This window comes from Hyalella azteca, unplaced genomic scaffold (genome assembly GCF_000764305.2).
Source record: "Hyalella azteca isolate HAZT.00-mixed unplaced genomic scaffold, Hazt_2.0.2 contig14743, whole genome shotgun sequence".
NCBI lineage: Eukaryota > Metazoa > Arthropoda > Malacostraca > Amphipoda > Hyalellidae > Hyalella > Hyalella azteca.
The window spans coordinates 1-12,606 of NW_025944619.1; the positions used below are offsets into that span (position 1 = coordinate 1).

General features: G+C 39.1%; 1 protein-coding gene across 1 annotated transcript; it reads left to right on the forward strand.

Moving 5' to 3' along the window:
- Nucleotides 1-326: 326 nt before the first annotated feature.
- On the forward strand, nucleotides 327-2,712 carry LOC108676798 (dr1-associated corepressor homolog). Its single transcript, XM_018164936.1, has 3 exons — nucleotides 327-434; nucleotides 1,041-2,096; nucleotides 2,611-2,712. The coding sequence occupies exons 1-3, from the start codon at nucleotides 327-329 to the stop codon at nucleotides 2,710-2,712; spliced, it is 1,266 nt and encodes a 421-aa protein (XP_018020425.1).
- Nucleotides 2,713-12,606: the final 9,894 nt, after the last annotated feature.

A 12,606-nucleotide genomic window follows, 5' to 3' on the forward strand; every position in this document is an offset into this window, starting at 1 on the left:
CACACTTGTGTGGAGTCAGAGGCAATGCAGGAATCAAATAATAGAATAAATAATTTTGAAAAAAATTATATATTAAAAATTTATATATTAAAAAAATTGAAAAATTAATTTTTTTAATATTTGAAAATTGAATGAGAAATTCATGGTACATCTTCAAGATTGGAGACACTGGATTCTTTGGAAGTGTTGTCTTTAAAAAGTAATTTTTAAACGTATATTATTTTTACATTTTACGTATGTATGTGAAGTTTCATGATGATCGGACAATAACTGTAGGAGTTATAGGCTACCTCGGTTTTAGGGTAGAAGGTCCCCTTAAATTGGTGATGCCTGCTCGCGGGCTTGAGTCGTTGCGTGCCACTAATAATGGTGCGTTATGGTCGGTGCGCGTAGCTGACCCTGAGCTGGAGCAGCTCAAGCCGGATGTGCTCGCCGTGCGCTAATGACCTAATTGGTTGTGCGCTCGGCGAGCGCTAATGACTCAATAGGTTATGCGCTCGCTGTATCCATCTCCTCTACTCTGCTTCCATATCCATCTCCCGTGCTTCCAATTTCCACTCATTGGCAAGATAAGAATGATGAAGAAATAAATTCGTGATATCCCTTTGCTTTTTGAACAGTTCGTGTAGGGATATGGATAAGTATTTAAGTTTTTGAAACCGATATCCGAGTTTGCCAATTCATCGAAGTCGATTTGCGTAGGATATGCTGATGCCTATATGGTCAGCTAACAATGTTTGCAATGTAGACCTTTTTCTCCGCACACATATTGATTCAAATGTTTCTCACACAGAAGGTGTAAGAAATATCCGAAGAGCATTTGATCTGCGAGGAGAGCTTTCTGCTGTAATTTTCATAGTCATTTCAAAGTCTAGTGTGGAAAAAGATCTCGGAGTTTATGTCGACAAGGATCTGAAATTTTCTAAGCATGTTGAAACGTAAGCTAACACATCCAACAAACTTCTTGGACTAATCAGACGCTCATACGAGTTCCTAGATGCAGAAACGATGAAGCAGTTGTTTGTTGCCGTCGTNAACAGAACGAGAACTTCGCGAACTTGTCCGTCCAACAGAACGAGAACTTCGCGAACTTGTCCGTTCAACAGAACGAGAACTTCGCGAACTTGTCCGTCCAACAGAACGAGAACTTCGCGAACTTGTCCGTTCAACAGAACGAGAACTTCGCGAACTTGTCCGTCCAACAGAACGAGAACTTCGCGAACTTGTCCGTTCAACAGAACGAGAACTTCGCGAACTTGTCCGTCCAACAGAACGAGAACTTCGCGAACTTGTCCGTTCAACAGAACGAGAACTTCGCGAACTTGTCCGTCCAACAGAACGAGAACTTCGCGAACTTGTCCGTTCAACAGAACGAGAACTTCGCGAACTTGTCCGTCCAACAGAACGAGAACTTCGCGAACTTGTCCGTTCAACAGAACGAGAACTTCGCGAACTTGTCCGTCCAACAGAACGAGAACTTCGCGAACTTGTCCGTTCAACAGAACGAGAACTTCGCGAACTTGTCCGTCCAACAGAACGAGAACTTCGCGAACTTGTCCGTTCAACAGAACGAGAACTTCGCGAACTTGTCCGTCCAACAGAACGAGAACTTCGCGAACTTGTCCGTTCAACAGAACGAGAACTTCGCGAACTTGTCCGTCCAACAGAACGAGAACTTCGCGAACTTGTCCGTTCAACAGAACGAGAACTTCGCGAACTTGTCCGTCCAACAGAACGAGAACTTCGCGAACTTGTCCGTTCAACAGAACGAGAACTTCGCGAACTTGTCCGTCCAACAGAACGAGAACTTCGCGAACTTGTCCGTCCAACAGAACGAGAACTTCGCGAACTTGTCCGTCCAACAGAACGAGAACTTCGCGAACTTGTCCGCCCACTCCCTAGGCTTCTTTACGATGCTGGTGCGCACCATCGTCATGTCGACGGGCGAGTTCGAGTATTCGTCCTTCAGCGAAGAGTTGATGAAGGATGGCACGATCTACTCCATATCATCCGTCATCATGTTCCTATTATTTATTTTTTTCGTCTTCCTCGTCCTAATGAACGTCATGACGGGTCTCGCCGTCATTGATGTTAAGGTTCGCACGCCACAACAAGGGAAAATTAGTGGTATTATTTAAAGTGAGAGCGCGTCAGGTGTTAGCAACCAATAAAAATATTAGGAGTACTCCTGAAAATAAATGTGCAATTCAGCATTGACAGAATGGTTCGAGAGTTTTGAACTTTAATAAAATAAAAAAAAATTCTTCGATTACATAAATCAGAAAACATGTTTGATATTCGATAAATGTCATTGTAAATGAAACTTAAGTTTTGAAATTAAATTATATTGTTTGGAGGTTTTGTTGAGTTACATGCATTGAAATTTTCTTCTATTCACGAATTTTCAATAACGATTTCCCAAAACGGTTAATAGGTAATTAATAGGTTAACCATAAACCCAACTGCGCAACACGTTGCAATACTGGAATAAATATGTAATGCCATATGAAAGAAAAAAAAAGATCCATGCAAAAGAAGAGAAGATGCGTGCAAGTCCTATTTTTCCTCCACTATTGCCCCCGCTGACGGCCAATTGTTGTATTGCCACAGGAAATCAAGGAAGACGCGATGTTCTACTCCCTCAAGTCGCGACTCGAGCTCGTGTACCTCCTCGAGTTCTTGTACCTCATCGAGCAGCTGTTATGTGTATAAGAGACAGTATCCCTTCCATTTNCAACAGCTTTAGGCCTGTCTCTTATACACATCTAGATGTGTATAAGAGACAGCTCCCAGTTTGAACACTTCCGCAAAGACACACGTTTACTCACAGCTATGTTTTAAAAATGTTCAGGAGATATCGAATAGTTTGTCCTGAAAATTTTTTTATACAGTGACTGTACAGAAAACGTTGTTGATTTTACTAGCTTCTTAAGAGGAGCGTCTACCCCAAAAATTATCTCGGCTATTTACAAACGGATCACTCTGAAACTTGTTACACATATGTAAAATGGAAAAAAATCACATTTTGTTCCTGTGAATTTTTCGAAAAAAATGAAAGAAAACGTGAAATTCATAGAAAACGGTCAAAAAAGGGGGTACTTTTGAAATCTATCTCATCCTAGGATTTTCAAACCTTTCATGAAATGTCGTGAAATCATAAATCAACGTAGAGAGATGGCAGTGGTACCGTTGGATAGGGCAGAATGTCAGCTTTAAAATTAGTATGAAAACCGAAAAAGTAAAAATTTTCAATTTTAGGGTAGACGCTCCCCTTAACAAATTAGAAAAATCTCCTGCTAACGATTGAAAGTTGTAGGAATAAACTGCTTCACAGCTTAGTAATATTTTAATTTCAAACGATCTCATCGTAAAATTCTTCATAGCTTATATTCAAAGCGTTTTCATACAGCTGCTTTATCGTGTTCCATTAATCATGACATGTTTGCCTCAATTTTTCAATGATGCTGATTTAGTCAATGAAAATAATGAGAAATATTTTGCGATATAAATTGAGCTCCAATATAAAATGTTGATAAACTGGAGAACAAACTTGTAAATTAATTGAAGAAAGATGGAATTAGCAACATTTCGCTTGCCCGAAAATCATTAAAAGTTGTCAGAGGAACAGTGCTTGTCTGCCTTCATTAGTGAACGATATTGATCACGGACATTGTGACCCATTCCACAACACGTATTATTAATAGAAGCTGCCTTCATTCCTCTGAAATAAACAAAGATGAATAATTTCAAAACGGTTCTACCACAAATGTGGCTATATCTCGATTTACATGACGATAGCAAGTCATTCGTTTTGTAGTTATGTAAATGATAGAGCTCAGTATAGTAAGGTGCCTAGGTGGTCAAGCTGGCTAAGGCATGGTCTTATGAAGCGAGAACCCTGCGTTCGAATCTCGGAGCTGTGGACGACGTTCAACACTAAGCGGTGAGTAATATGAAGCTATAGGGTGAAAAGGGATGTTTAGGAAGTGGAAGTTGATATGTATATGTGATAACAGTAGTTCCTCATCCTCTCCCTATTGCTTGTAGTATATAGGCATCATGTAGGCTTGAGTAAGAATCAGAAGGTTTAGTATGTTTATTGATGGGATAAAGAATGACGTCGTGTGGGGCGGTGTGTCATTAGAATACAAACATGACATGAACAAAAATGGAATATTAATGTTTAGAGAAATAATGAGTACAATGGTTATTCAGATATTATGAGGTTGAATAGCTATCTGACTTTGGTTCAGAAGGTTGACTAAGCATAACACTGACACAAAACAGCAGGAAACAACATTTAGAAAATATTGAGAGCAAGCCATGATATAGTTCTGACGGTTACACTTTGAAATATTTAATCACAATGAGCTGAGTTTAAATTGAACGATCGGCTGAGCCTCTTACCCCGTAACCCCGGAGATCTTAACACGTCGACGTGAAAAAGCAAAGTGATTCTACCGTATGGTTCTAGCTCTGTCCGCTAGCACCTTCTAAACGAAAATCACAACTTTCGAGTGATCGAATTAAATATAAAAATATTTTGTCGTATATCGAACTATATTGTAACTCAAAATCATACGAATATTATTAGTGTTAGAAAATTGAGAATATCTCTTGACAGAATATTTGCAAAATTATTCCAAAAGGTAAATTGACGACATAGGAAGTAATAGGCAAGTTTCTAAGTAATTAAGTTGCGAATAGCTATAGAAATTGGTGGTTAACGAGTTTGAAGAGTTAATAAAAATAATTACGACATTCACAAGAAATGATAGTGCGAGTTATGATCGAGTCACTACAAAGCTTCTCTACATCCTTAATTAATAATTTACTTAATTAGTTTGTAATTGATATCGCAAGTGTAAATACGATGTGAATGTTCGACAGCGAAGACTATCTTATGTAACTTGACATTGTTGAGACTTGAGAGTAACGTGTCGGTGATCTCGGCGAGAAAAAGAAAAAATATCTTAAATTGTTGTCTCGTAGTCGACAAACGTGACCAGTCGAGCAACTGCCAGACGCGCTGCCAGAGCAGCTTCAGAGCCGGCGATGAGTGGATTAGAGCCGGAGGAGCTCGCTGAGAGTTGCGTGTTCGCAGGACAGAGCCCGCTAGAGCAGGGGCTCAGAGTTAATTAGCGCTGCTCCGCGGCTAGAGATTTGGTCTCTAATGCGGACATTTCTGCTCTATCGCGGCTCTGTCGTCTCTCTACGTCGGCCCTATAGACGGCCGGTTCGGTTCTATTCCAATTTCGACTTTTACTTGTTAAGATATGCAACGGACTGCCAGGCTGGCAGCCGTCCCAGCTCCTAAGATATACTGATATATATAACACTTCATTATCATATTGATCACGGCAATACGATTGATTCGGAAGTATCGGCTATTCGAGGTTTATTTTAGAAGTAAAACAACTTTTGGGGATCTTTCAAGACTCGAGACTAGGCAGAAACACATCACTAAAGGTCTAGATTCTATAACGTACCCAGTGTGTGAAAACAACACGTTTCTTCAGATTTATGGCCTCTTTGTTTAAGTTTTCTCACCTTAATTTCAAATATTGAAAATTATCTAATTTTGACCAATTCCTGCCGCAGAGCATTAATAATACCTGCTCATATTCCAACTTTCAAGGAGAGTCGTTCAGTTTTGAATTACTTATGAGTGATTCGGTCTCCCAAAAATTGCGCATTTTCGTTTTAATTGAAAACGAAGTAATGTAAAAATTGTACTTGCCGTAGCACATTGATAACATCTTATATTCCAAATTTCAAGCAAATCCGTTCAGTATTGAAGGACTTATACGTAGTTCGGTTGAACGTAAAGTTAGGTTTTGCGTTCGAGTCTGCAGGCGAGGTCGGAGAAGTGTCGATTCGGTCAACTGAGGTACTTATACCCTGATCAGGATCAAGCAGCACATACTTACAGCTAATAAATTGTTTGCCTATGTCAGAAATGGTCAAGCCTAATCGGTGTTTTGCTGTCTAATCATGAGTAGGGAATTTGTAACTTTATACATCACAAGTATCACGTAGGCATCTTACCATTTCTTCCATGTAAAAATGAGTAAGAGAATTATGGTACGGGAGCGTGTAGGCTACATAGGCTGCACGATCGGCAGCCTCGTTGCCCGCAGTCTCACGATGACCAAGGACAAAATGCAACTTTATGTAATGCGAGAGTTAAAAAAATCAGTTTTTCCGGTTTTTCAAAAACAAGAGGGACAAGATTTTGTGGCTTCTTATTCTCGATAATTAAACAGAGCTTTAGTGTTTGATATAATTTTTGAAATTTCCCTATCATTAAGGTAATTTCCAGCCCAATGAAGTGCCTCATAAATTGCTAGGCGATAATATTCCAGTATTCGAAGAAGCTGAACGTACGGGCAGAACTTCTAGCACAGAACTTCTTCTTGCACATATGAGCCATCAGTGGAAGCGGCAGCGAATCCGTAAATCTGTATTGCATTACTGGAACCTGGAAATCTGGATTGCAATACTGGAACCTGAAAATCTGGATTGCATTACTGGAACCTGAAAATCTGGATTGCATTAATGGAACCTGGAAATCTGGATTGCATTACTGGAACCTGAAAATCTGGATTGCATTACTGCTGTCTCTTATACACATCTAGATGTGTATAAGAGACAGATGCGCAGANGAAAATCTGGATTGCATTACTGGAACCTGAAAATCTGGATTGCAGTACTGGAACCTGAAAATCTGGATTGCATTACTGGAACCTGAAAATCTGGATTGCATTACTGGAACCTGAAAATCTGGATCGCATTACTGGAAGAGAGGGAGGTGACTGGGGTCAGTGAAAAGTTAATGAAAATACAAGGACAATCTTGGCAGTTGAACCGAGGCGACAGGAGGGGGGAATAAGTAAGTATCTACGTGAGTGGGGGGAAGGGTGGTGCTATATGGTGAATGTATTCCTAGCAAAAGTGAGCGTGAGCATTCAGAAGGCTGAATGTGATAGACTGGTTTGTAAAGTCTGTTATTATAGAGCATAAGGGGTGCTGTATGATGCAATAATAATAGAGGGGAAATGGCTCTGACGACGAGATAGTTTTTTTACGGCATTTTATGTTTTAAATGATCATTATAAATATGATTATGGTTATGCTTACAATGCTAGTCAAAGTAATGATCAATATGATTGCTGAGGATCAATCATGATCAATCGGATTGCAACACGATTATGGGAGGTGTAGTTTAAAGATAAAGGCATTCAGTAGCCAGAACGTTGCTAGACTTTCGACCACAGTCTTAGATTTCGTACTTAGTATAAGTTTTGCCATTTAGTTTCTCTTTCGTCACTTGGTATCTTCAAGTTTACCTATAGTTCCTCCGATGGTTCTGTGAGCGACACTTGCTCTTAGTCCTTCATGCCTTTGTATGCTGTCTACGCTTGCATTTTATTGCTAGCAACTTGTCTCGATTACCACGAAAACCATTTTGTCTCATCACGCTGTGAAATTGTCTTGTTCATATGCAGAAACTCAGCATCAATAAACCTGATGCTGTATCGAACTATATCATCTATGAACCTCGCTCAAAGAAACTATGAGTTTTTTCATAGTGATTGTTACAATGATATTTGTATTGATGTGTAAAAACTACTTGCGGCTGACGTTCAATGCAACGATAACAAGAAGACATGACACGTCGAAAATGCCGGCAAAGTCTCATAACAGGTTGGAGATTTGCGTAATTGATCTGATCAGTGATCAGTGCTCATGTGGAATTGAATGATCATTTTAAATTGTAGTCAATTTGATATTAGGTTTGGCATCAAAGCGATGAAAAAAGCACACTTATGAAGCCGTGTCACGCTACAATTGCGGCCCAGTAAATTGATATAAACTTTGGCATCATCATTGAGGTTCATACATCACATTTGGGTTCTTGCATCAAATGTGGGTTCATGCATCACATCAGGGTTAATACATCACATCGGGGTTCATGCATCACATCGGGGTTCATTCATCACATCGGGGCCCATTAAGTGAAACCGTAATGCGTAAAAATTCAAATTCAGAGTGCATGTTATTTAAAGTAGAGCAAATACGAAATTCGCGGTTTATTAACGTTTAACTACCATTTAATTTGAAATGAAATGAACAAAAGCTAAAAAAGCTGGTGCTTGAGCCGGTAAACGTCAATTTTCGGTAAACAGATGTCTGAAAACGGCCATTAGATTTAGTGACATTGCAATCAAGAAAAGATAAACTATTGTTGGATTCAAGCTCCATGGTAAATTTGATGGATTTGTGTTGGAGATGAAGATAATAAAAGAAAAGGCCTACATGAGAGGGATGCTTGAATATTAAAAGTGTCATCTACATACCGGTTATAGAATACAATTGGCCTGCCATGTAGCCTCGGACAATTGGCCTGTAATGTAGCCTCGTGAAAACACATGAAAATGTTAGCAAAAGTAGATCCGAGAGGAATACCCGTTCCTAATCCATCAATTTGTCTTTAAAATTTGCCAACGAATACAAAAATTGAGTTAAAACAGTTAATTCAAGAAGAGATTTAAAACACTTGAGGGTCAAACCCATAACACAGTCATTGGTACTTTTAAACAAAGAACTTGGGCAGATATCAATAGTTTCATGAAGGGGTTTATTGGTTAACAAATTTTATACATCAAAGGAAGCCATAGTCAAGTCCTGAACATTAGTGAAATTCTTTAATTAAGCGATCCACGAACATGTATGTATGGTATACCGTACACTGATTGGTAGTAAGTCAGTCCAAAACGGGAACTAAAAATTTAGCAAGTTTGAAGCTCGGAGTATTGTAAGCACCAAAGATTGGGCGGAATTGAAATATTTCAAAGCGAAATGTGGTTTATGAATTTTGGACAAGCCATACAAAACACCAAGGGCAAGATCTATAAGTATAAAGTTTGAAGTAATTTTCAAATGAAAGCGCAGCGGGATCTTTACGTTTTCTTAGAAAATTATTAAATTTGTCCTCAACCTTCAAAATAGTTTTATCACTTGGATCTGTAATTTCGATAAATTTAGAAGGGTCTGTAATGAGAGCAGAAACTACAACGATTATGATCAACTAATACAACGCCCTTGTCCTTAGCTGGCTTACAAATGATTAGGTCCTTATTTCTGGCCAAGTCTGTCAACAGAAGGGTGTCACGGGGTTGGAAAACAGATAAGAAAATTTTATAAGATTTGAAACCGTAAAAATGACGATAAGCCAGGCTTTGAAAATTGCCAACAAATTCAGGGCAATCGGGTTAATGCATCACATCAAGTTTCATGCATCACATCAGGGTTCATGCATCAAGTCAACTCAAATCATCAAGTCATGTTAACTACGCCCCTCTGGGTACAACAAGCGACATCGCTGCCCAGTGTTTAGTGGAGGTGGACGCAACAGGTGAACGTAACAGGTGGTCCTCTCAGGGACGTGGCCCTCACAGCTGCGCTGTCGGTGTCAGTGCCGCGTCTGACGCGGTAGTGAGAGGTTGTGTATATGGCCCTTCATTTGAGGTCTTTAGCGCGAAAACATGGTTTTAAAGACGCCGCGGCGTATGTCTACATGGTGGCCGACAAAAGTCTGGAAAGTTTTTAATTAAAACGGTAACACAACATTCGAATGCACATAGCTTTGTTGGTAAATTATTTTAATAATATAAATCGTATATAATGAGACAAGAAGAAGTTTACGGGATATATTGTGGCAGGAGGCAAGTAAGTTAAATGTTCGGCGTAATGTGCGTGGACTTCATTCGTCATCTACTTGCCCAATACTCCGTCCTTGTATGACGTGCAGCGTTCGCATGTCTTTAATTTCTCTGTATACTTCATAATAATTTCTCTGTATACTTTATAAGAATTTGAGTTCGATCGTTTTCCGTCTGCCTGAAACAAGTGGGAGCGAAATGCAAACGTTTAGAGCGCCGACATCAGACAAGAAGCTGCTGCTGTACAGCGGCCGTTCTAAGCGAAGACGAACTTCGCAATCGCCGCTGATCACTAATAAAGGGTAATAATGCACGAGTCCATTAATGCAGTATTAATCCACGAGTCCATTAATCCGTCCATTTGAGTACTCATCCATCAAGCGCAACACTGCAATGTATTAGCATCCATCAAGCGCAACACTGTTAAGTAGTGTATTTTCATTAATTTGTGAAAGTGTACAAATAAGAAAATTAAAATCGTTTAATCCGTAGAGAAATTTGAATCTCAGGATTAACTGCAAGATTCTATAATATGGTGCAAAGCTAAAATTTTAAAACTAACTCGTTATGATAAGATGAGAATATGACGAAGAAGCGATCGCGGGAGCGAGGAAAGCTGATCTAATTATCGCGCGCATGTTAATTCATAACCAAGAGAAGTCAACGTTTCCTTCATGCAAATCCTGGAATGTGTCGCGCTCAGACTCTACATGGAGACGTGAGATGGAAAGCACGTAATTGCATTACTAACTGGGCAGCTAAATTGATCGAGCATATTCGCAAGGATTTTTCTGTCTTTCTTCAGTCTTCTCCAGTCATAGAAATTCATAACTACTTCAATTTTTAAGCCTCAAGAAAAAAAAAGTTAATAACTTCATCTCACGTCCCCGAAAAGGCCAAACTAGAAACAATAGTGCATTTTTCCATAAATGAGAAAATGCGCTAAAAAGGCCAACAACTCCGTTGGTGCGTCAAGCCAAAGCTTCGTCGACGGAACAAATCAGATTCAACAATAATTTTCACTAACATCATGATGAGCTTCAAGTTAAATTCTGCCCTTAGGCACCTGCGCGGTACGCAAATGATGAATTTGTCCAATAGCGTCTTAAGGATTCCTTTGCAAGTGAATACGAGAATTATACACAGAAATAACTAATGTCTTACCACCTCAACTGAAGATGTAGTTCTTACCTGAACACACGTGATGGGTTCACTTCGAAGTTTGGACTTAAAGTTTAGCTAAATCTGGAATGAAAATCCACCAATCATAGACAAGAAAATAGAGCGTAAGTACTTACGTTCACTTAGCGAGTTTTGAAAGTATGGGCCCAGGCTGCCTCATTTACCTCCTCCAAGTGTCGCTATTTGCTACGCGGTTCACTACACGACTTTGCAAGTTTATAGTTTCAGATTTTTTAAATTTAGATTTCAATCTTTGGGATTTCTTCGTAAAAGGTTTCATGCCCTGAATGCGTCGAAGCTAGTGAGTTAGCCCCATTGTTTTGTTTTCAATATTAAATATTAGCTTGGAAGTCCAGCTATTAAAATTAATGTATGCTAATTAATTAAAGAAAGATTTTTTTTAAGCGCATATTTTACATTGAACATAGCTCTCCCAAATGGCTAGTTTCAGGTATGCAAAAACCATCTTGGGTCCAATAAATTTAATTTATGGTTAGCATCTCAACCAAACCTTTTTATTTGTGATGCAATCCTTCGAACCCAGTTTCGCTATGCCTTATTCTCCCACGTCGAATAAATTATATCAGGTCTCAGTAATATCCCGACACGATAAGTTGATTGCATACTCGCCTCAACGTCTCTTTATATTTGTGATGCAGGCTTTAAAGACAGTAACAAAGAAACATTGACAGATATTTTAAATAAAATGGTTAATGAAGGGAAATTTTAATTTCATAACAATAATCATGTTTGCTAATTTATTAGGTCTAAATTATTTACGCATGCGGCTGAGAAGCTCGCGATCGCCTGAAAGCTGCTGACCGCTGCCATAGAGTTTATGCGATTGGCAAATGCTTGCTCCCTACATGCATGCGCTGTGATTGGCAATGGATTATTCCCTGCATGCATGCGCTGTGATTGGCAATGTATTATTCCCTACATGCGCTGTGATTGGCAATGCATTATTCCCTACATGCGCAGTGATTGGCAATGTATTATTCCCTACATGCGCTGTGATTGGCAAGAATGATGTATGGTGCCTGCATAACATTGTATAACTTTAAAGAATGATGTATGTTGCCTGCAGAACATTGTATAACTTTAAAGAATGATGTATATTGCCTGCAGAACATTGTATAACTTTAAAGAATGATGTATGTTGCCTGCAGAACATTGTATAATAACTACAATGAGTTATTACACAATAATAACTACGATAACAAAAAGAAATGACACGTCGAAAATGCCGGCAAAGTCTCATAACAGGTTGGAGATTTGCGTAATTGATCTGATCAATGACCAGTGCTCATGTAGAATTGAATGATCATTTTAAATTGTAGCCAATTTGATATTAGGTTTGGTATCAAAGCGAAGAAAAAAAACACACTTTCGAAACACACAAGTGTGTTTCGAAAAACACACTTGCCGCCCAGCAAATTGATATAAACTTTGGCATCATCATTGAGGTTCATACATCACATTTGGGTTCTTGCATCAAATGTGGGTTCATGCATCACATCAGGGTTCATGCATTACATCAGGGTTCATGCATTACATCGGGGTTCATGCTTCGCATCGGGTTCATACATCACATCAGGGTTCATTAAAAACTTAATAGCAAAGAAAACTCCACAAATATTCATAGTATCTTTAAAGAAAACGTTTCGGAGTCCAGCTCCATCGTCAGTTCGAAAATTCT